Genomic DNA, 25,332 nt, shown 5'->3' on the forward strand with positions numbered 1-25,332 from the left:
TGATACTCATGCATTCTAGTCAAATCAAGCTACTTAAGGTCTTAAAAAGGTTCTTGTCATGCATTTGGACCTAGCCCAGGCCTCCTCAGGGGAAGAGCGTTACTTCCCGACGCAAGCGGCCTTTTTAATGTGTGTTCATGAGGTAAAATTACCTCACGAAAATGAGTTTGACCCCTCAACTCGTAAATTTAGCCTTTACTACCCCTCCCACGGGGGGAAGGGGGGATGATGGAAGTTAACTGACTTGACTATTCTAATTTTTTTGTCAAATAATGTCAGTATACCAAATTTCAGGTCAATTGGATGAGCCCTTTCTGAGAAAATAGTTTTTTCCACACACACACACACACACACACACACACACTAACGCACGCCTCTACACATGTGTGTTCATGAGGTAAAATTACCTCACGAAAATGAGTTTGAGCCCTACCAAATTTCAGCCCTTTTTGAATTTTTTTTCCCACGCACACTAAGAATTTAGTAGGTCAGTGTATAACTCTGCCCAGCAGGTGGCGCTGCAACTTGTTTTTTTTTCCCCACACACACACAGACAGACAGACGCCTCTAAGCATGCACGGGTTAACTTGTCTACTATATAAATGTCTAGTGGCGTGTGTGAAAAAAAAAAACCCAAGGTGCAGCGCCACCTGCTGGGCAGAGTTATACACTGACCTATATATTTTTTGAAGGAGAAGTGACAGTTGGGAGTGGTTGGTGGTTGCCGGGGGTGACAGTGGGGAGTTTTTAACACCTTAAGTAGCTTAATTTGACTAGAATGCATGAGTATCATGCACGGGTTAACTGACCTACTAAATTCTTAGTGTGTGTGGGAAAAAAAACTCAAAAAGGGCTGAAATTTGGTATACTGACATTATTGACGAGTTGAGGGGTCAAACTCATTTTCGTGAGGTAATTTTACCTCATGAACACACATGTGTACAGTGGCGCATCCAGGGGGTGCACAGTATGTGCAGGTCCGTTTGGCAGTGACAGTGTGCTGCCCGGCTGCACACAATCAGAGCAGCCGGGCAGCACACTGTCTCTGCCTGTCACTGCCGAGCGGACCTGCACATACGGTGCAGCCCCCGGCAGCCTCAGAAGTCGTAAAGGGGGCAGGGCCTAAATCACCCCGCCCTAACATCCCACCGGGGAACAAACATTTTCTAGATCCGCCCCTGCATGTGTAGCAGCGTGTGTTAGTGTGTGTGTGTCTGTGGAAAAAAATATTTTCTCAGAAAGGGCTCATCCGAATGACCTGAAATTTGGTATACTGACATTATTTGACAAAAAAATGCATGAGTATCATGCACGGGTTAACTTGTAGATATATATATAGTGAACCACTTCCTTAAGAAGTCCAAAAGTAATGGCACACTGACCCAAAGCTAAACAGATAAAAAAAAGGTTCACCACTACTTGGCCACTACACTCAATAAAGCCAACTATTCAGTTTCCATGAAACTGCTGCCTATGAACCCTCTAGGAGCCGGTGACAATGGTGAATTGATGGGCTGCAACATCATTCTATATAGCTTACTACACACTGTCGCCAATCACTGTCTGATACCAATACTCCGGACCGACAAACGCGTTAAAACTACAACTCCCGGCATGCAGCAGTGCTCGTCGCATTAGCTGACACTGGTAGACGCTGGTTGGCTGTGCTGTGAGGTTTGAAATAGTGCAGGCGCGGGACGGAGAACGGACATTGCACCAGACGGCGGTGAGCGTTGGCTGGAAACCGGATATCGGTATGGTGACCCTGCGTCTGTTTCTTACACTATGACAACAAACATCCAGACAGTGGCTACTATACGCCATTATTTACAGTGCGCCTGCATGTTATGTATAGTGTCATGTCCCTGTGTGGCTGTAACTATACGTCACTTGTACCTACTAAACACTGCATATAAAACGGTATTCTGTTACATCGCTTGTGCAAACCTAAAATTATTTCTAAATAAAATGTTGCTCCCTTGAATGTGAGGTGTAATGCAATGCCCGCTAAATGAATGACTTGTGGGTCTGGTTATGTAGTGACCATTTCTAGACATGACATCCACATCTTCTAGTAGAATATACTTGCATGTCTATTTAATATGTAATACGTATGTGGTGGCAACATATCCTGCACACTTACAAAATTCTCCTTCCCCCAATGTATGTTTATTACCTGCATTACTGTGAAAGTGTTGGCTGCTTACTATAAAACCATGCCAGATGCTGATGTGAGTGATGTCCATCATTAAAGCAAAGTGCACAACAATTTAATTACTGTAATACATTGCCCTTGTGCTCCAGTTCTACTTGGCTTCTTCCATAAGGTACTCATAGAAGTACTCTGATAATATTATTATAGTGAACTATTCGTCTTACTTTGCAACATATCAAACCATTTAGTAGACAGATGCCCACTGTAAAACAATGTTGATCTTTTGTTAGTGTGATTGTTGAAATAATGTTTTTCACTGTATGTAAACAATGTTTTAATATGTTGTACTGTATTTCTTTTAACTGTTTTTTTCACCAATACAGGGTAACACTTTGATGAAAAATGAAGGCCTTTAAAACAGCAGATTTTATAAAGTTGACATCATCCCTAGAGATGGTTGTGAAGCTGCAAACAGATCTTAAGGTGAAGATTGTGACAAACTGTATTGTAAATAAGTGATGTATGGGAAGTTTTGTGAAAGGAATGCTGCCCCAATATTGTGTGCCACCTATAATTCAATAAAGGAGATTTAGATTATAGCTTTTCATTGATTTGATGATTTTCCAATGCAATATAGTGCAGTTTGGACTCCCGTGAGCTACTTGGTGAAACTCCAGGAGAAAAAAAGGCAAATTGAAGGATCACTGGGCAAGCCTATTGAGTTAAGAGCCACTATAGCAACCAATCAGATTATAGTTATTTATTTAGTATATTCTACAAAATGACAGCTAGAATCTGATTGGTTGCCATAGCCATCATTTCCACTTTTTCAAACCTGGAGTTTAGTAAATATACCCCCAGATGTGCTCAATTCACTAAGAGTCAGAACACCTATTGTATTTTTATTGTAAAGGGAGACTGGGTAGAACAAGCTGTAGCCAATCTGGTTGTCAGAAGAATGACAGCAGCACAGTGTGTTTCAGGATATAATTTGGTGAATCTGTTGAAGGCAAATGCAAGTCCACTTAAGTGATTGTTTAGCTGAGAGGAGAACTGCTTGTGTCATCATGTGAGATGGAAACAATGGCAAATCAGAAGCCATAGTGAGCGAGCCAAGTTATTCTAACAGTGCAGAGTTGAGGTGCCTGTAAAATTGATGGTCATATGCAAGTTGATACATCCAACCTGATTTATTTATTTATTTTTTTCTCTCCTTTGTAACCTGTGTTCAGCAAATGTTCTTTTATCTTTTGTGGAAAGCAATGAATGATGCCTATCATTGCCAGTTTATATTGACTTTATTCCTTTGTATAAACATGTCTAATTCTTGTGGTGTTATGTATATTTGTTTATAAATATTTTTATGTGAAACATTGTTGCGCAGAAAGATTTAATTGGTGGTTAATAAGATACAAGAAAGGGAATGTGCCAATCAGATTTTATGTACCAGTTGTCGTCTTGCCTCATTTATTAACACTTCTGGGGCATTTAAATGATTGTGAAGTGAGCAATACAGTGGTGTGTTCTTACTTTGTGTAATGTATTTTAATTAAAATGTTGTTGTTGTCATTAGAATATGATTATGATCAGAGCTGGACAAATCTCCAGAGCTAGGTCCCCTAAAATGTGCTAATGATGCATAACTTTTTAGAAAGAAATACTATAAAGCTAAGAGTATACCTCAACCCCAGCCACTAAACATAAAATATGTTTATTTGACAAGAAAAGGGCCTCATTAAATTAACAAATATAAAAGTTAAAGTTCTTATACTGAATTGGCTGAATATTATCTTGCAGTATACTAATTCAATATCATCAGTTCCATGGTCTTTAGTAAGGGAGGGGTGTTTAATGACAGGAAGTTGTGTAGGTATAAAAGCTTTTTAAAATATTTTTAAAACAATTGTCTATGTTTATCCTTTGCTGTGCAAGTGCATATCTGCAAAAACTGGCCCGGTGAACTTGTAAGTTAAGATACATGGCTGTCCTGGCAATAATTTTTAAATAAATGAAGGTGATAATTTATTTTTTACCACTACTATAAGTGGTAATAAAAATTAATAAAATATCAGCCTTCATGCTAGAGTTATGGGCCTGTTGATAAATAGGACCCCTTGTGTGATCGATTTAGTGACTGCTAGATTAGTGGTTCTTCAATATGACAGTGTCATCCCATGTTCTAATTTTTTTGTGGCTAAAATATGTATTCTATTTGTATGGCTGTAATTACTAATACTATACTTGTCTTCTTGCTTTTCAGTCATGTATGTCAGATGTTCCCTGTGACCCATCACATCTAGACCAGCTCTTAGATCAGCGGGTTGTTTGTGATCGTGTGCTTCGTGCCTGTAACCACTGGGCTGCAGTTGCATCTTGCCACGGACAGCATTTACATAGTTTGGTGAACTTGGCAGAGCTTGTAAGTCAGGGTTTCTATGTATCAAGCTCCCAGCATACACCTTTCTACCTGGAGAAGATACTATTTCATCTCTTGAAAAATGTTTCTGCACAAGAATCTTCAAATCAGGCCTGCACTCAGCTGTCAGATCTCCTGTACTCCTACCTCAGTAAATGTCCTTCAGAACAACAGAATGGTGGTGATTTCTCGGCAGTGTCTAAAAGCAGTTTTCAGTGTCTGTGGAAGGCAGCTGGGGAACAAGAACAGAAGCAGAGTCCATGTCCTCATAATAGACAGACTTTATTCCTTAGACTACATGCACTGCGATTTCTCATGTTGGTGGAATGTTCCAGTTCAGATGTTGACTCTACAATTACCATATCTCGACATGCCAAGTATGCAACTTTGGCCTTTGATGCCAAAGGAAAACCTTGCAGTCAGAGTGATGCATGTTTTCTTAGTCAAAGTGTTGAGGATTTGTTGATAAAACCTTTAAAAGAATGTGGAAAATGGACTCATTCGTGGGCTCTGTGTCTAGTGGAACTTACAATAGAGAGGATTCGCATGCTCTGTAAAAGTAACTGCTTCCATCAAAGCAGAGAGGTCATCCAACAAGCATTTGCATGCTTGAAGCAATCTGGTAGATGCTGCCAGTCTGGGCTAATGCTTTTAAGTTCTGCCATAGAAATTCATGAATCGAAGTCACATGAGATTGGCAAACGTTTGGTGGAGATGGCAGAAACCATTGGTGATGTCTGTTCCTCTGGGGATGGATGGTTGTGTCAGGCTCTATGTGAATGCTGTCAGTTCACAGTTTATTGTTTAGATGGCCGCTTCAAACTTGCTGCAAATTCTGGAACGCAGGAAACAAGTGAGGTCCTTGGCTTGGCGAAGTTCCTTGAGATGCATTTCAATCTTCTGGAGAAGCAAGTGTCTGTGGTATGTGTTTTATTAAACCACAAATTCAGTATTTTCTCAGTCATTGCTCAAAGATTAAATATTTATGTATTTTGTATACAACTGTATTCTTTCACAATGCAAATGTATACACAAGGCTGAGATATGTTCTTAATTTTACGCATCTGCAGTGCACTGGATTAAAAAAAACAGAGGAAGGGTCGGGGGATTTAGGCAGGAGAAGTCTGTGTTTTGTTTTGTTTTTTTAGTGCCCTATCTTCTAGGGGTAAAACATAACCCACCATCTGAATTCCCCCTTACTACACTAACCTAAAAACAAACAATCAGTGAGATAAAATGGAATGTAATAAAATTAAATAAAATGTAATTGGTGATAAGCATGGATTGGATGGACAAATGACAAAACAGCTGTTAGGCTACATTCATCTGTTCCCATAAAGAAACACCAGACAGATCAAGTAGCAGCGATACATGTGTTGTGACTTCTTCAACCGCCTATGAATCTGGAGGGGGTGGCTGCAATTTTTGAGTGGTGAGAAATTGCAGCTGTAAGTGCCTCGTGAGTGCTTAAAATAGAGGGACTATTGGGGTGTGCCTCATGAGTAAATTTTCTAATACAATAATTTTATCCGAAACAGGGAGTATGAGCATGTATACCATATAAGGCATAGCACCCCTCCCTTCATCACCAGAAACCATTGGAAAGAGTTGATGTAGTAGTGTTGGCTGTTTAATGTTTTTATATGACTTTCTTTGGTACAGCATTGCTCTGCCTTTGTGTTACCTCTTGCAACACACTTCACTGGTTATCTCTCCATAATTGTTCCTCTCTGCCTGTGAATGGTTATCAACCAATATATTTTTAACTCTGTGTAAAAAATAAATAAAAAAAATGGACACCTGTGCTTAAAATGTACCCGGTGGTTACACACTGGAGGAGTGCACTGTGTTCTGAACAAATATTCATGACAATGCTGTCTATCAATTCACTAGGCAATAATGACATCCATGAGACAGTGGCGTATTACTCAGTTGTCCTGGCGGTGAATTGATAGGTTGCATTTTAATGAATATTGGTTTAACATACACTGGCTACTTCCACTGTGATTACTCGATGAATGCAATATAAATCCCTACATTCCAATGTCACTTACTAAAGGTGTATCTTTCTGCCATCTTCGTGTATCAGAGTTCACTCTCCCCCCTACCGTGTTCAGTGAGGTGGTGGTGTGGTAAGAAAGTTGCATTATTTAGTTTAATCAAATGTCTGTCTAAATGTTTTGTAGTATTGTCTCCCACTAAATGACCCAACTTTGCTGTGGTTAATTTCTGCCGCCTATTGTAATGGTCACATTACAATCCACCATGGAGTAAACTCATCTGCACATTTGAATGTCTATTTTTATTTTCCAAGTAGCTCATGAGATTTTCCCAATTCTATTCCGGAATGTTACACTTTGCATCTCTGTACTCTGCTCATTCAGGGGCTCATGTTGCAATTTGTGTTTTTGGCACATATTATGCTTGTTTACATGTGAGCATGCATAGTTTTGTATTGTATGTCAAATGCGCAAATTGCGTTAAACTCCACATGAGCTCCCTCAGTGTGGAAATTCACTATGTATCCATACAGGGATTGACAAAACTCCCGGAGTTTAGGAGCCAGCAGGATCTTTAGGGTACCAGGGAAGATGTGTATACACTGTATCAATAAAAATCCCCCCCCCCCTCCCCTTCCTATCCAAGTTACAAACCAGTAGTGTTTTTAGGCATATGACCTGGCTTCTGGAATGTGTACAGTACTATATAATATAATATTGTAGCACTTCCTATAGTAAAAGCAAATAATTTATTTTTTTTTAGCTTTTTTGAGCAGAATTGCAATTATTTAAGGTTAGTTCTACTAAGAGAGAAACTATTTTGCTATACAGATGTGCTGTGGTTCAGTTATGACAAGTTGATGATCTAACAGGTCTTCTGTTCAACAAATACATGTCTAGCATTTCTCTGCATGGTATTGCTGTATGTGTAGGTATACCATCCAGCTGCAGCAGCATTTTGTGACATTTATGCCTTCAGTGTGTCTTTTTACATCCCAAATAACTACATTTAAAATGATTTGTGTAACCACAAGACGCTTAATAACCAGCGGTAAATGCAATATTGAGCTATATAAATCTGTATTTAAACACTTTATGGACAATCTACAAAATGGTTATTTCTATATATTTTTTTCCAGCTTTCTAACGATGGAACTCGGCAGCTTCGAGCCCTGAAACAGCAGCAGTTTTGTGGCCTCCAGCAATTTTCTAATGCTGCATGCTCAGTCCTCCAGACCTGCAAGGTATCTGCCAATAGAGCTGCGTCGTTTTGGCAGGGTTTAAGCAGCTTTTGTTTGAGGGAGAATTACATTTATGCCCTTTTATTTAATATTACTACTTGAGTCTTGCAACTAAATAGTATTTACAAATTTCTTGCATACAAAATGAAGGGGTATTTTCTTATTTTACTGCTGTGGTTCCTTATTGTCGCGATTTACCAAAAACCTATCACCGGGGCAGCAGAGTGATACTCTGTTGCCCCTGCGATACTGGTGATAAGGGTCAAGTTATCACTACTGCAGATAGCTAGCTCATGCCCAAGAGATCTGGAACTCCAGATTAATGTGGAAAAATAATTTAAAGAGATATAGAGATATAGAGATATATATATACACACACACAATTTCTCCTTAACTCCTGAGAATGTTTCAATGACACCAATAAAACATTGTTTAATATTTTTTTAAAATCTTTTACTGCCGTCCTGAGAGATAGGCACACAGTACCACCACAATACTTCTAAATAGGCTTCCCCATTCAAAGGGATGAAGAAGCAATTATACCACTTGTTACCCTTTCATGTATAGGGAGAGAGTGTGATTTTTGCTCATTGATAAATCTGCTCTTAAGTGTGTAAAAACTCTGGTTCATCTAACATTCAGTTTCAATGCTTGTTACTGTGTGAAAAATATTGTATGGTACATTTATTCTCCCTTCTGTGTGTCTTTGGGGAGCTTTTCTTTATGTCTGCTTCTGCATCCCCTCTCTGCCAAGCCTTACAGTAGCTCCCCGTCACCTAAATAATCCTCTTTAAACTCCTCACCCTCACATATAAACTAAAATATCTCCCAACTCCACTGCTCTCTACATCTCCAACCTCATCGCCATACATACTCGGCCAATGACCGTCGCCACATCTTACTCTTGTGCTGTACCCCACCATAGGTACAATCTCCATCGCTTTATCAGACTATCCCTAGCCTAAAAATCTTCAAATGCTTCTTGACAACCCACCTGTTCATTAAAGCCTGCCATTCCACCATTTAACCATTCCCCTATGTCTTTGCGCTTTGTGCGTCCTTGTGAACCATTTGTAGTGCCCTTTAAATAGAGGTTGATTATAATAGTAATAGAGATTGCAATAATATACTGAATAGTTAACTAGTCTTCTGATTTATTTTACAGAAATATGTTTCGTTTTATTTTCTGTCTTTATAGCCACTGAGCTGTGTTTTTGACTATCGATAGAGCAGATTTTCTTAATATCCTGCTTTTCTGTATATTCCCTGTTTTCAGGTGGTCAGGGTCCTTGCAAGCTGTAGCCAATCAGATCATCAGAATGCTCACAGTAGTGGAGTATTTGAAGAAAGTAGTGTGCTAATCTTGTGCCAGGTAGTTATTGTGTAAATAAGTAGCAGCAGGAGATGGGCAGTGTCATGATATGGGGAGAGGAATGTAGGCAAGCATAAAGTAAGCCTCTATTGATGTGGAGGACCCTGATCCCTTTCATCTCACTTTGACAGCAGCCTCACATCTCTGCTCTAAGTGATGTAAAAAGATTGTGGGACCATTCAAACCTTACAAAACTCTTACGTGTGACTTTTGTCTTGGCAGGACATGATGTTTGAGGATTTGCAGTTGTTGCTGGGAGCCTGCAAAGACACTGTGTCCAGAATGCTGACCTCCATACAGGGGGTATCTGGTCAAGATGCTGCCGAGTTTTTAAATATAACAGGTCTTAAATCTACAACTTTTTTTACATCTTTGAATAAGAGACCATGTAAATTGGGAACTGAACGATGTCACCATCTGTGTTAATATAATGCATTAAAGCGTAATTATAAACTGCAAGATTTTAAAAAGGAGTTCATTGTATGAATGCAGTATCCCTATTTTTCTGTGAGATCTCGTGTGTCTCTGAGCAGAAGTGAGCTCCCTTTCCCTCATGTAGTATGCATTTGTGAGACTTTGAAAGTGTTGGTTTATCATGGACAAGGATAAACTGAATACTTGCTTTATTAAAATGGCACTGACAACTTTAATTGGAGGTGGTGAAGTATATCAGTAGGTATGGATACCGCTCTTCCTGTATTTAAACATTTTTTTGTTTATAAAATCTGGCCCATAACATATGCACACATTGACAAAGTTAAAATAATTCAAAGTAGCATTTAAATACTGGTTCGTACATCTACAATATATTTACTGCTTTGGTGTCTATAAGTTGCATGTGGTCATTTATTGGTCTGAGTGGTAAAGCAAATATGTATCTTTGTTTTTTGCCAGCATCTTGTGTGCATAACCTATCTTATTGGTTCTATAACCAGAAGAAATATAAAGAAGCAGTGGATCTGGTATCTCCCCTTTGTGAGTGGCTTGCAATGGCTGGTCCAGGCTCTGAGCTGGCTGTGGAAAGGGTAATCTGATTTCCTGTGCACTATGCATTCATAGGATTATTGTATCAAAGTGTGTAGTCGTCAAAAAATAAATATTGAAATTGGTGTAATTTAAATTCTGTTGTATCGGGGAACTTTAAAAAAAAAAAAGTAGATGGTCCACCTAAATAGAGCAAGTAATAGGTGGTCATTAAATATATTTGAGGGTTGAATTGGTCTGTAAAGTCCAAGCAGTTAGAGAATTGCAATTTGATAAAACTGTCTATTCTTCCCCAGCTGCATCGTTGTTTCAAGCTGCATGTAGAGAGTTGCAGGAAGGCTGGCTACACTGCTCTTGGACTCGCAGCTGTGACTCTTTGGCTGCGAGCTCTACGTACTGAAGTCTCTTCTCAAATGGCTGAGCCAGTGGCCCTATGGGTCAGACTTAAAGTTGATGGTGTAAAGAATGGAGATGAAGATGTGAGATTGCAGTGAGTTAAAAGTTATAGCAGCAATGATTCCCTCCCCCCTTCCCATCTATGTCCTACCTTTATTAGTGATATCCTTATAATTCTTTCTACCAAACAACTAATCTAGTATTTTCTCCTTTTGTAACTGCTCACATTTTGTGTTACCCACAGTACTCTGAAGGACGGGCTTGCTGATCACCCAATGGATCCCGAGCTGATGGTCTCTCTTCTAGCAGAGGAGTTGAAAGGATACAAGTCTGTCCATGGGGACACGGGGCAGGAGCGTTACAACACAATCTGTGACCTCCTTGAGCTGTGTGCTGAGGATAGCAGTCTGCATCATCACCGTGCCCCCTTCCTTCTTGAGCTTGCTCAGGTTCTGTGTTATCATGACTACTCCGGACAGACCGAATGGTAATGCAACGTTTTCTAGTAATAGGAAATAAAGGACATTAGAAGCAAATGTGTTAAAGTAGATACCTGTTTTTATGTTGTGGAAATATTGTGAGGGCGAGGTGTATGTTGTTTCTTCAAGACTGCAAAGTGGTCTGTATTAATATTAGCGTAAAAATTTGTGAATGTAACTGCTTAGATTCAAAGTGTAAGTTGCCAGGCAGCTGAGGAATAAAAAAACAATTGACAGTCCTAGTTGGATGCTTTTTTTTTTTTTTTTTTTTTTTTTCGGGGTGTATGTTCCAAAAATTGGTTAACGTGCTTATAAGAGATTAGTGAATTGACAATTTCCATTTAAAAGGTGTGATAAGTATAATTTCTGAAATAGTTGCATTTAATGTCTGATTGTCCTGTGTTTATTATAGCACTGCTCTAGATGCTGTGCAGGACTGCCTTCGACTTCTGGAGTCTGCTACCCAAGTTTCAGAAAACCAGGCGCGTTTGCTGGATATCAAAGCACAGGCGTTACTGTGGCAATATATTTGCACTCTTGAAGCTAATATGCGGGAGGTGAGTGAACTAATGTCATTGACCTGTGTACATACACAGCTTTGACTGGAGTTCTCTTCATATTTTCAGTGTAATTGTACACAAATTAATAGAAATATCTTGATATCCTTCATGTATAAAAGCATATACCTTAATTAGATGCCCACTAAGCTGTAAATTCAAGTTAACCAAGTATGAAGAGCATCCTTTTGACATAATGCATTCTGTAAGTAATTTTTTTTCTACAATACAGATGATGGGTATAGAGAGGGTCCAGGCTGAAGTTTGGCACTTTACATTTTCTTCTTTGAAACTCCCCACCCTTCTGTATCGCCTCCCTCAAGGGAACTACATCTGTTTTAAGTGCCCACATGAGTAGGGTGCTTTTCTTCAGAACTGCTTCTGGCAGTAAAGGTTTTCATTTACTTTATTTACTTTATTTAACCTTTTCACAAATGTGATCAGCAGCATCCAGATGACAAGAGTCTGATGCCAGGTGTGGACTAAATAGGTACCCATTCGTTGCTTCCCCTAGCTCCCTAGGAGGAACAGCCTCCGGGAAAATCTTTGTTTTCTGATCGCCAGATCCCCCATTTTTACCACTCCAGAGGCACACACGTGATCTCTCCTGACTGGAAACCCACAGTAGCGGCCAGCCCCCAACAGCTGGCGCCCAACCAGAAGTGCAGTGCCTCCAGTGTTAGACGGGTCAGATGGGGGCTCCTGTATACAATCGCCCCTCGCTAGGGACAGTCTGGCCAATAGGGGTCCGTCTTCTGGACGGTGGCCATGTCTGGTGCTATGTCTTAGGAGGATGTGCAAAACCTCAGACAGCATATTCTCTTTGGCATACTTTCCTCACAGAGATTAGCCTGTCAAACTGGTCAGACAAAGGCAGCTCCAGCTCCTTTTCTATATCTCTCCTGAGTGAAGTATTCGAGTGAGTGAGCTACTTTGTGTGTTCCGCCTACACACACTTGCTGGGGTGGTTGTCCCTTTCTTTTGTGCTTGTGAACTGCAGCTGTCATTTTTATCTCCAAGTCCTCTGATATGTTTGATAAATGGAGTAATCCAGAGATAAATCTGAAGGAGAGAAGTCTGTTCCATTCTAGAAGTGTTCAAAGTGGAAGTCTGGTTACCTCGATTTCAGTCTAAAACCCAGACTGCTAAGTACCTCCTCCTTGTCTGCCTTTCCTCAGAGAGATAAGTTTGCCCAAATTCTCAGATTCAGGAACTTGCAGCTCCTCTTCCTATATCTCTCCTGTGGGAAGTATTTGTTTGTGTTGTCGTTGTTTGTTTTACCCAGAAACATCTCTACCACTACAGAAACTTTAATTGTTGTAATGGAATGCAATAACTCTTCGTCCTGTTCAGAGTCCAGCCATGCCCTTGTAGAAAGGCTATCACTTGAGATGTTCTGAAGCTGATAATGTACTATGAACTCCCCCACCACAAGAATGTCCTCCAAATAGGACCATATCATGACTCTTTTTGTTCTTCAACTCCTTGTTAATTGTTTTCGGAGATTCTGCCAGCCCAAAGGGCAGGCAGGTCAACTGAAAGCGATGGACCAAGACCCAAAACCTGAATTGTAACAGGAATATGAAAATAGGAATTCTGAAGGTCTGTGGAAATGAGAATCCCCTTCGCTCATGACCTTGAGGGTAGAATTCAGACTCCATGCAAATGTTTCTGGTATAGACAAGCTTGTTGAGCCTTGTCAAAACCAGAACTGTGTGATAGGCTCCTCATGACTTTCTGACAAGTAACAGTTGGTAATAGAAACCTGTGCTGCATGATTTTAAGGATAGCAGACTGCTTTGCAATTCTGTTAGGGTTGATTTGAGTTGATGAGTATGTGAACTAAATGTCTAACTTACTACCACCATATCCCTCCTCAGTCAGGTGTTTCTAGTTAGTCTGCCTACATATAGCATTAATTAGCAACTTTTATTAAATAACACTCTATCTGGTAAGAAAGTTCTCCCACTCGCTTGTATAAAAATACAAATAAACAATAGTCTCTACATAGTACAAAAATCTCTGTAGTGACCCGAACAGATGTTAATGCACTTGTTTGATAGTTTATCTTGCTATAATTACATTTTCTAGGTCTTGGCAGAGCAACAAAGGAAAGAAAAGTTGGAAAGCCAACGCCAGTTTACTGGTGTAGAGTATGAACCCAATGACCTCAACTATGAAGACAAACTTCATGATGACCAGTCTGCTAGAGATGGCATCTGTTTCACATTGGCTGGAGAGGAAGGTAAACAAGTTTTCTTAAATTTTTAATGTTAATTGCATATCTGTATAACAAAATGTTGTACTCCTTTACTCTTGTCCAGCTGACTTTAATGCACCCTTTCTTGTATCAGGACCGATGAAAGGCCTGGATGAAGCATTGGATCTGTGGAAATGTCTTTCAGGTTTCCAGAATCCATCCCTGAGCAGCAGTGAACAGACTGTGTTCTCCTTGCATCTGCTTGGTTCTTTATTCCGACTCATGGGGAAGGTGAGCCTCACTGTTAACTACATGTTAACTTGCTCTGCTGAAAAGTTATTCACTGTCTTTGACAACTGAAATATTCTGAAAAAGAAGTCTCTTTTCTGCGTAATGGTTTCAAGTGGTAATATTTTACTGCATAGCGAGTGTTGTATTGGGTTATATACCCTTTATTAATGTTTCTGGAGAACTTGCATAGCCCAGTGCTAGAAACCATGTGCTACTGTAAATGAACTGGTTGTTGTTGTCCAGGGACTTTATTGTTTTCTCAGCATCCATTGGGGGACTCCGGGTACATTGGGGTATATAGTGTAGGATCCAGGCATGTGGGTACTTTAAATCTGTAACAGTTGTCCGTAGCTTCTCCCCCTCTGTACCCCTCTCCTGTAAGGACCTCCGTTAAGTTTAAGTGCAGAATCCTAGTTTTTGCTAGAGCTGCCTTGGCAGGCTTTTATTTTATTTTATTCCTTTTTCATTTATTTCTTATTTAAGTCAGCTGGAAGCTGGGCACTGCACTGCATGGACAACTGTATGCTCTTAGGGGATGGAGATAGGAGATATCGGGGGGAGGGGGGGGTGTATTATCTTATCCTATTTTATATTCGTAAATGGGAAATGCCCCTAAGGCGGAGGTGCCTGTTGCATCGTACTACTACCGTACCAATTCCAAATACACTTAAGGATGGCGCAGATCCCAAAGTCAAGGGCATCCTTAAGTCCATATTCGTAGTGATGGCAGCCTCTATATGACCCGCCTTGGCTTCTGCTTGGGTGAATAAAGCTGTGGAAAATGGTCCAAACAGCTTCCGAGAGTTTCTTAGCTGGCAAGCCGGGGTCTGAATTGCTCTCATTTGTGAATTACTTGGCTGAGGCAGCTCTGGACGCAGTACTGATTGGGACTAGGATCTAGGCCTCGACGGTTTCGGCTCGTCAGACCCTCTGGCTTGAAGCGGCACAATGGGATAAAAAAAAACACTGCAGGGAACGAGTGAAAATCCTACCCTAGTATGTCCCTATATCAACATCCTCGATCTTTAAATGCAGAGTTTTTTCAAAATCCATAACATTGGTGCAGCGCTTCCCCCTTCACTACGTGTGTAGCAGTCACGTGAAACCCGGAAGTCACTCTGAGCCGCACAGCTACGATGGCTGGGGTGAGTCAAGCATGTGACTGCTTAGTATTTCTGTACCCAACGCGTTTCTTCCAGTAAGACTTTCTCAAGGATGTTTGCATGTAGTTAGGAGAGCTATTTTATAGCATTGTCTTCCTCCTTATTGGATGTAATGCCATTTCATTAAATGCAATGCTCTTTCATTAACAAACACACTATTTATTTATTGTATTACCTAATACCAAGGCTATCTCTCCTTCTAGTAATACTTTTTTTCATATCAAAATAGAAAAAATAAAAATGTAATAAACACATATTCAATATTAAGAGCACATATGGTCAAACTAAGTGATCTTAAAGAAAATTGCATCAGCATAATTTATACCAAAATTACATATAAAAGTGTAAAATAAAATATAAAGGTAGATTCAGGAATGCCTTTGAACCACATGGAATTAATATTAAACTGATAGGAAAGATCCAAGATCGAAATCTATATTTAGTCCATGTGGGATTAGAGTTTTCATTTTAAAAATCCATCTTGCCGCCTCAATATAGTTACCTTCCATCCAGAATGGCTTTACATGTTCTATCCCCACAGATAACAGCCCCTTAGTTTGTTCAATCACTTTGCCCTTCAACAAAATTGCAACCCTGAGTTTTTAGTGTTTTCCTTATGTATGTTTGCTCGACAATACTAACTTTGAGTGTTTCCGTTAAACCGTGAAAAGTTTACAGAATAATCTTTTTTTTTTTTCCCCTCCGTCTCTATATCCAATTCCAAAATATGCCAATGTCTCTAAAAAAAATTCTGGAGCCTTCGTATTACTATTAAACTTAGCAATAAATGCAGTTTCTGGGGCTTTTTTTTTTATGTCTTTCACTTTATATTGAAGTTGCTGTCTCTCCAGTTTTTTGGTGTTGTCTAGCGCCTCCTGGACTTGATACTCCCTATATCCTCTTTCCACAAATTTCTGTTTTAGCTGGCTGTCTTGTGTTTCAGAAATATCTGGGCTGGTACAGTTTCTTTTTATCCTTCTAAAGTAACCACCAGGAATATTTTTAATCCAATTTTTTGTGGCAATTAGGTCAAGAGAAAATTGTCAGTGATTCTCCATAATCGCGTTCAGTGCTTTAGTGCCATGAACAGGTGATAGTGCGTACACACTGGAATCCAGCCGTTAGATTTCAAATTTAAAGAAGTCCAAATAGATTCAGTCACAGGAGATGATATTTTAGGGCCGCCTTTTCAACTCCCAGAACTGAGGATGTTAACGTCAGACAAGATTCAGGCACTGTAAAAAAAAATTAAAAAAAAATGTTTGTTTCTGTTGACTGTCAGTCTGCATTAAGGTCATGGGCAAGATGGTGTTGACTTTCGAGGCGGTCCAGTTTGCTCAGGTCCATGCGAAGGAGTTTCAGTTGGAATTCCTTTCGAAGTGGAACAGATTTAACCTCTGTGGCTCTCCCCAAAGGTGTGTCAGTTGCTCCTTTGGTGGCTGCAGAGGCAGAATCTATGCAAAGGTCGCCAATCTTATACTGGGATTAGACAAAAACCAGCCTTCAGGGTTGGGTAGCTGTGACTCTACACACCTGCTTTCACTGTCTTTGGATCATGGAGGAATCCAAGCTTCCAATCAATGTGTTGAAAGTATATAACACTCGGGGATCGATTCCTCATGTTCCGGTCAATCCGCGGCTCCTCTCACAGTCCCCTAGATTGCCGACGCGTTTCAATTTGAAAAAATCTTTATCAAGGCAGTATAGCAGGCAGTGATAACCAGCCGGCTACCCGATCTGTGGAGAGGGACAGAAAGGTTTCCCTACACGCCTAATATCTCACTCAGGGCAAGAGTCCAACTTTACCGGAACCATCGGCGACTGTTCTCTGAAAGTATTTTTCTAGAAAGTTTTATGTGATTTTATGTATATCTTGGGAAGTAAAGACCCTCCCTGTGTAAGTGTATTACCCTAAGGGGAATCATTTACTACACATGATGATTCATTTATTATTTAACCACACGGGTGGTAGATGGTAATTGATTGTGGCATATTATACCAACTGTTTTTACTTATGATAATACGATCTTTCCATTTATTCATATATATGAACATCGGTGGAAATTTGACATTTGGATCTATATCATCGGCCCATTGATCAAACACTTTGAATATATGAGCATTGGAAATATCTTTTCTGGACTACATATTATCAGACTGGAATCTTGTTTGCATTGGATATTGCTATATAATTGGTATACTTTTATTGCATAGGATATTCCTGTTGGTTGAAAGTATAAGCGCCGTAGCTGTTTGCTGAATTTATACATCTGGTTGAACATACATACATACATACATACATACATACATACATACGTTGTATGCAAGCAAACAGTGGCAGCTAAATACGAGTCAGCACAGATACATCCATAATTTTATAAATGCCACATTGATGGTCTATCACCAGACTAGCACCAAAATTCCTTTAGCTATGCGAGAGACACACAGAATTTCAGTGGACTGAGCAAAATGTTCAGTTCATCATGGCAGTCTTCATCTTACGGGTAAATAATTGGGTGGCACAGGTTCTGAGCAGGCAATGTCTTTACCCGGGTGAAAGGTCTCCGCATCTGGAGGTTTTTTGTCACATTTTGGACAGGTGGGGTTAACCAGATGTCAACATGACATCTCCGTTGAACCACAAGGTGGAGCTCTGCAGCTCCAGGCCAAGAGATCAAAAGGCGCTCTTGGTAGCCTTCATGTCTGTTCCGTTTCGGTTTCACCTGGTTTACCAGTTTCCATTGGTAGCTTTTGAGGGTCTTGAAGTAGGTGAAGAGGGTGTCTGCATCATTCTGCTAGCTCCTTATTGCCAAGGGATTGTCTGATCGTATGTCACAAACCATGCAAAGAATAAGGAAGCAATTATCACAGTCTCTGGACAACATGTATTTCATGGTGTGAGAGGAAAGGGTTTCTTACCTCTTTTTTTCATTTGCCAAGATTACTTAGGTCTGCATCTTAGTTCTCTTAAGGAAACAGTATCAGCTCTTTGTCTTCTTACGTAGAAGACTGGCTATGTAACCGGATGCTCAGATGTTTGTACACCCTGCAAAATCTCCTTATCATGATCTGGTTTCCCCATGGGATCTCCACTTGGTCTTGATTGCTCTACAGCATTTTCCATTTGGACTCTGTTGGAGTCCCAGAGAAATAGAGAATGTGAGATGACTGGGTGGAGTAGGGAGCATTTTGGCCGGCGAGCCATAGGAGAGAAGAGAGCGAGAGCAGTCCTAGACCCTCGGCCTCATGTTTAGACCAGACTCTAGGGGGTAAATGTATCAAGCTGAGCGTTTTCTGTCGGGTTTGAAAAGTGGAGATGTTGCCTTTAGCAACCAAGCAGATACTAGCTGTCATTTATTTAGTACATCATTTTGTAGAATGTACTAAATGATAGCTAGAATCCGATTGGTTTTTCAAACTTTCAGCTTGATACATTTAGCCCTAGAAGTTGTTGAACCAAACTATAAAACACACAGAGCGAGTTGGATGGAGAGGTAGTCTCTATGAAGACCACTGTCAGACTTATAAAAGTCTCCCGATTTTGTTTTTTCATGAAGATGAGGCCATTTTCTGTACAAACCATTCCTTCAGAATAAGGTGGTTTCTAAATTCCACTTAAATCGGGACATCTAGATTTGGCATTGAACCAGAATCTATTTTTTGAGGAAGAGGGCTGTCTTCACTTACTGGATGATGTCAGGGTATTAAAGATATGTTAGAACACTAGACTGATCATCTGGTCATCTTCAGTTCTTCAAAAAGAGGATGACCTGTGTCTAAACAGACTCGCCATCCAGATCCACACCAGATGGATCACTTCTGTGATTTGTCATGCTTTTATTTGAGATGGGAAAACCTGTTCCTGATAACTCAAGATTCATTCTACCAGATCAGTGAGAACATAATGGCACAAAGCTTCAGCTGAGCAGCTGCATAGAGTGGCCACATGGATCTCTGTACATACTTTTACAAAGTTTAATATTTTTGCATCCAAGGGCCCCTGTTTTGACTGGAAATGGTAAGCATCGCAACTCTGTGAGAGTACCCACCAAAGGGACAACTTTGGGATGTCCCAATGGTACCAGTGTCCCCCAATTGGATCAAAGAGAACCTGGATTTTTATACTTGTTAAAGCCTTTTCTCTGAATCCATTGGGGACAGTGGGCGCCTTCCCTTTTTTTTAAATGCTCTAGTTATTTATTTTTTTTTTTTAGGGAGTGTTTCTTTTTGAATTTGTCTAGTGGTACATGGTTAGAGAAATAGTGGAGTTCACTTCAGAGTGGGGATGTAGAAGAGGGAGGAGTTTGGCACCTCAAATACCTGTAAGCAGTTTAAAGTCCTAATAGAGGTGCTCTATATTCACATGGTACCAGTGTCCCACCAATCAATTCGAGAAAAGGATTTAAAGTATAAAAATCCTGTTTTCTGCAAAAGGCATCTGTGAAGCTGTCAATCGCTGTTTGAGAAGGGCCTCCTTCTTAACATAACAACCTAGTGGAGTGAATGAAAACGTGAGGGAGCATTTAAATATACTAATGTTTCGAAGAAATATCTGGTTCTTATGTACAATAGTTTAGACCTATACATTTTAAACAGACATACAAAAAATTTAATGTGAAAAGAATGTGGTTGATTTATTTTGTAATTAAGACATAATCCAATTGTTGCAGTTTGTGAATTTTTTTTTTTTCTCTGTAGCCTTTGCAGGCCATCCAAAGCTTCACACTTGTCAGACATCTCTGCAGATCTCTGGGAGATCACATTCGGGAAGCTGGAGCTTTGTGTCATTTAACCAAACTTCTGTTTTATCTGGAGAGTCCTGAATATGCGCAGGTAAGTCTTCCTCCATTTCAATATATTTGAATAAACCCATAAAGCATGGTCACTGTGCCAAAAACATTGCAAACAAGCAAAATTATCATCATTATCAACATTTATTTATATAGCGCCAGCAAATTCCGTAGCGCTTTACAATTGGGAACAAACATTGATAAGACAATACTGGGTAATACATACAGAGAGAGAGGTAAGAGAACCCTGCTCGCAAGCTTACAATCTATAGGATTACAATGGTTTCATGCTTCTTGTTTCAAGAAAAGTTTCCTGGAACTGTACAGGTGAATACATTGATAATTACCCTACCTAATTTAAGGTCGGTGCTTGCCCACATGTTGTAGAATCTAAACATATGTTCTATTTCTATTGGGGGAGTTCACTAATTTGACATTTTAAACTATTTTTACCCTTTAATCCATTATCCTACAAATGTTGCTCTAAGTAAAAAAAAATTTGGTTTATTTGACATTTTGGAGCCCATGATATTTAACCACAGTGATAATCAGGTGAAAAGTCATACTGACCCTGGAAACAATTTTAAATAAAATAAAAAAAAATCTGCCCAACAGGAATTGTATCTACACTAATGTATAAGATTTATTTTCCAATATATACTCAAGATGTAACACCCCAGGACAAAAAGCACAAACTGGTTAAAAGAACCCTCCTCGCCTTTTTCTTAATGTGTGTGGTGTTGTGCTGCTGGGATAGAAACAGACAGGTTGGGTTTGACTGCGTAAATATTTTCCTCAGGTCCCCCCGATTTTCACTTTACCAGCACCAGGCAAACCAGCCAGGTTTTACTTACCTGGAGGTGGTGAGAAATTTCCTCAAGCCGGCTGTACTGTATAATTTCCAGATCAGGCAGGAATCTGGCCTCGGCCCTTCTCCCCTGGAACCTGACAGTCCATCAGGGGATTAGCAGGGCAGTCTACTCCCAGATACTCGGGAAGTGACTTTTGAAAGGGCTGCAGTGGGAAGTCTTGCAGAACAGTGACCAGTCAGGTCTTGTGAATGTGTGTGTGTATATTAGTGGCAATTGGGACACTTTGCCACCGTCTAATAGAGGAAGTAGTGGTGGTTTCCCTGGGAAACCACGGCTTAATGGTGCAGAGAAGGTTAAATACACACACCAGGAGACCAGGTGGAGAACCTGGTCTAATCAATTAAGGAGTCAGCCAGAGCAATTCCTGACAGGAAGCTTAAAAAGCTGGGTTTGAACTGTGTGTGGGAGACTGCTGCCAAAAAGTGGCCAGTGACCGAACTGTGATAGCCAGAGTCTAGGGCTATGGGACTTTGTTTGTTTATTTCTGTCAATATTTGATTGCTGAATACACTGCTAAGACTGTTTATCCATCCTGACAAGTAAATAAACGTCAAAGTGCTTCAGGAGAAACCTATGTGAGGAGCCATCTGTTTGCATGCTTTTCACAAGTGGTGTCATTGTGGGATGTCCAAAAGACAGCTAGATCATTGCTGGTCCCCCAAGCCAACAAATCCAGGGTTGTGAGTTATGCAAAACCTCCTATATACAATGTTCATTTTCTGTATGCAAAATGTGTTGCAATCTCTGAACACAAAGGCAAATGCATAAAGTGTTTTTTTTTGTTGCTTGCAAGTACTGCAAAAACCTGCTTATTTCAAATGTGTTTGTTTGCAGATATGTACAACTGTTTATTAAAAAAAAATTTCTTCCAAACATGTGTCGATAATAGGTGATTCAAATCTTCACAACAAACAACCATCAATTTCATACACCAGGGGGTAAATGTATCAAGGTCAGATTTTGAGAGTGTTAAAATCGTGGCAAATCGCGGGTGTTAACCTGCGATTTTAGTGAAAAAAAACTGAAATGTATCAAGCTGCGATTTTGACACTGATCTTCAAAATCGCTGGTCATCTCTGGCGATTTGCTGCGATGTAAACTCTCCTGTGTTGTAGCAGCGAGTTGTAAACACATTACTGTTACAGTGCCCTGTCCGGCAGCTGTCAAAATGGTAAAGAATAGAACAAAGTAACAAAAAAAAAAGCGTGGGGTCCCCCCCTCTATTCCTGCTTAACCCTAGTGCTGCCTGACTACTGCTGGTCCCGTGAAAATCAGGGAAAATTTTTTGCGTGGGGTCCCCCCGATTTTCATTTTACGAGCACTAGGCAAACCAGCCAGGGTTGGCGGCATTATTGCAGTGGGACACGCAGCAGGGGTCACCCTGCCATAATGACTAACCATCCCTAGACTGTTCAGCCCTGAGCTGGATTCCCTAGGGAGTGGGGTCCGCCGAAAAAAACGAGCGCCTCCCCCCCCCTAGAGAACCTCAGCCCAGTGCTGATAGCAATTGGGCTCTTCCTACTACTCCTGGGCTGTGGGTAGTAGGGTAATACCGGCGATAAAGAGTGAAAAAAATAAACGGACGCCATTTTGTGTTGTTGAACTACAAGTGCCAGCCAAGTTGCCCAAAATAGTGTGGCCATGCTACTGCTTGTATAACTACAAGCACCAGCATACCCACGGCAGCCAGGGCATGTTGGCACTTGGAGAACCACAAGTGCCAACATGCCCTGACATCCCTGGCTGGCTGGGACCTGTAGTTCCACAAAAAAAAATGTTAAACAACCACAACACCCTGGTAAACACCACATATATTTAACGAAAAATAAAAAACCCACAATAAACACAGTAACCACCCTCATTTACACCATATACATTTATTAAAAATAATAAGCCCAAATACTCGCCAAAGAAGTCTTCTTTCTGTACCAAATGTCCGGCTTGCCCCAGTCCCACATTATTTATACCATCCAAAAGTTCTGGCTTGAAAAATCTTTTCTTGCCTTCGCCCAGGAGGGGCCCCTTGTTGCTAGTAGTCTTTTTTTCGGGCTAGAAGGGCCCCATATTTGTACATCCCGAATCTTTAGACTTGCTTGAAGAAAAACAAAAGAAGCTGGAGCCGCCGCAAACACCTCCTACCTAGTAGGAGGTCCGTTACGCAATGAACGTACGTTTATTGCGCAAGGTCTATGTACTGTATTATGTGATTTTTCCCACGCTATTGGGGAAATCACCTAATACTGTAAATAGAGCTTACGCAAGTAGCGTAGCACATGCGCAATGAACTTCTATTCTTTACAGTTTTAACACTGCCAGGGCAGTGTAACAGTGATGTGTTTCTACAACACGCTGCTATCAAGCAGCGTGTTGTATCTGGCGTGTTTTCAAGCAAACTTTGAGTTTGCTTACTCACAGCTTCATACATTTGAGACTTGTATAGCTGCAGTGGCAAACAGCCAGGAGTTTGATCTCTGGCGATTTTGCATGAAATCTCAGCTTCATACATCTGCGATTTTCAACTCTCACGATGAAATCGCTGGATTTGCAAAATCGGACCTTGATACGTTTACCCCCAGCTGTGTGGTTATCTACAAGTGACATACAGCCTTTCCCACAAACAAGGCTGTTTAATTTATGCTTAGGGAAGCAAAGTTTCATTTTCCTTTACACCAAAATAGCTATATGGAGGAACTCTTGAGGGCTCTGGTGAATGTGACCACTAGGCAGCAGGAACAGCAGGAGGCATTGCTAGCTGTAGTTGCTACAAAACAAGCACAGGAGTTCCAAATGCTGCAGGTTGCAGAAGCCCAGATAGAGCATACCAAGCTCTTGCGTAAAGATCTAGCACAAGGGAGGCAGGTGAATGATGTGTCTGAGATGCCTGTCTTGCAGAAAATGACCGCCTCAGATGATGTGGAGGCATTTCTCTTTGCCTTTAAAAAAGTCACCATATTTGAGCGGTGAAGCTCAGCATGCTTACATGGATTTATCTGATGAGCAGACTGCTGTCAGGAAGTAAAAGCTGAAATCTTGGCCCGGATAGGTGTGACTGGAGCGGGAAGAGCTCAGCACTACCATATCTGGCGTGATCTCCCAGGAAAATCGGTTTGCTCACAGATGGCTGATCTCTCTAATGTGATAAAGAGTTGGTTACAGCCAAATACCAATACACCTGGCCGCATAGTGGAGATACTGGCAATTGACCATTGTGTCTGTGGGCTGGAAAGGAGCTTACAGAGAAGGGTGCTACAAGCTGATCCACGTCTTATGAGGTACTAGCTATGGTGAAAGACCATAACTCGGCACTGCAACGCATGTCTAAGGTTCCAGAGGAGAATCCAAAGCTATTGCTGAAGCCAAAGTGGACACCACGGCTGGCAGAGCCAGTAAGAAAAATTTATCTACCTGTTTGTTTTGAATATAATGAACCTGGGCATTTTCGTGCTAATTGCCAAAGCAACAGGTACCAATGGACTGTACTATGACTCAGCGGAGGTCAGCCTTTCCTAGTTGCTGCACTAGGTCTTCCTCCATGGGGAGTCCTTCATCATTCCTGATGCCTGTCCTGGTGAATAGGCGTGCTGTTTCGGCCCTGGTGGATTAGTGAAGCGAGTTGACATTAGTCTCCAGTTCTTTGGTCAGAAAAGAGGTGTCTGCAAGGTTACCTAAAGTGAAGGTGATGTGCATTCATGTAGCTACTGCAGAGTACAAGCAGACTCTACTTCCAATTACCCTAAAAGACTAAACAGTTGAGGTAGTGGCTACTATAGCCCCAAAACTACAGTACCCCCTTATCCTGAGACGAAACTTTCCCATGTTCCAGGAGGTTCTTAGTGACTGAATTCGGCTGGACATATCGGCAACTGACACGCCAGCCAAAAGTCCAATCTTAAAGGAACCTGACCAACTCTCACTGGGCCCGGGAAAAAGACAACAGAGCTGTCGCCCATGGATGCTGAATACAGGTCCATGACCACTACTTATCCCAAGTCTCACCCAAGGAAACAAAATTGGAAATTGAGTCAATCATTTACCAGTGACACTGTCATGAAGACTTTGGAGTCAGCAGAGGAAACTGAGAACTGGTTCCCAGTTCAAAGACTCATTTCATTGCAGGACTTTGCTAGGGATCAACATAATGATGCGAACCTAGAAATTGTATTTAGATCTGTGGTAAAAGTTAACGATGTGAAAGCTGCCAGGCCGGCAGAATGCGTACCATATTTCTTTATTAAAGGGGATTTGTTGTATGGGGCGGTGGTTGTTCAGGGAAGGAAAGTTGAATAGCTCTTAATACCGCAGGTACACGTGCCTTTAATATTGGAAACCACACACACCTCTTTTGTGAGGGTCATTTAGGAGAGGTTAAGACTTGGGAAAGGGTTTACTGCGCTGTTGCCAGGAATACATAGGGCT

At 40.8% G+C, this 25,332-nt stretch overlaps 1 protein-coding gene across 1 annotated transcript in view; it reads left to right on the forward strand.

Annotated features, from left to right (window-relative positions):
- Positions 1 to 1,691: 1,691 nt before the first annotated feature.
- Positions 1,692 to 25,332, forward strand: part of ESPL1 (extra spindle pole bodies like 1, separase) — a 65,629-nt gene continuing 41,988 nt past the window's right edge. Inside the window, exons 1-12 of the mRNA XM_075199169.1 lie at positions 1,692 to 1,754; positions 2,539 to 2,638; positions 4,416 to 5,492; positions 7,711 to 7,815; positions 9,407 to 9,527; positions 10,079 to 10,209; positions 10,465 to 10,658; positions 10,809 to 11,051; positions 11,456 to 11,600; positions 13,692 to 13,845; positions 13,955 to 14,091; positions 19,953 to 20,087. Of these exons, the coding sequence (XP_075055270.1) occupies positions 2,558 to 2,638; positions 4,416 to 5,492; positions 7,711 to 7,815; positions 9,407 to 9,527; positions 10,079 to 10,209; positions 10,465 to 10,658; positions 10,809 to 11,051; positions 11,456 to 11,600; positions 13,692 to 13,845; positions 13,955 to 14,091; positions 19,953 to 20,087 (2,523 nt within the window). The 5' untranslated portion in view covers positions 1,692 to 1,754; positions 2,539 to 2,557. The remainder of the gene's footprint in view (positions 1,755 to 2,538; positions 2,639 to 4,415; positions 5,493 to 7,710; positions 7,816 to 9,406; positions 9,528 to 10,078; positions 10,210 to 10,464; positions 10,659 to 10,808; positions 11,052 to 11,455; positions 11,601 to 13,691; positions 13,846 to 13,954; positions 14,092 to 19,952; positions 20,088 to 25,332) is intronic.

Source organism: Mixophyes fleayi, chromosome 2 (genome assembly GCF_038048845.1).
Source record: "Mixophyes fleayi isolate aMixFle1 chromosome 2, aMixFle1.hap1, whole genome shotgun sequence".
In the NCBI taxonomy this organism is placed as follows: domain Eukaryota; kingdom Metazoa; phylum Chordata; class Amphibia; order Anura; family Limnodynastidae; genus Mixophyes; species Mixophyes fleayi.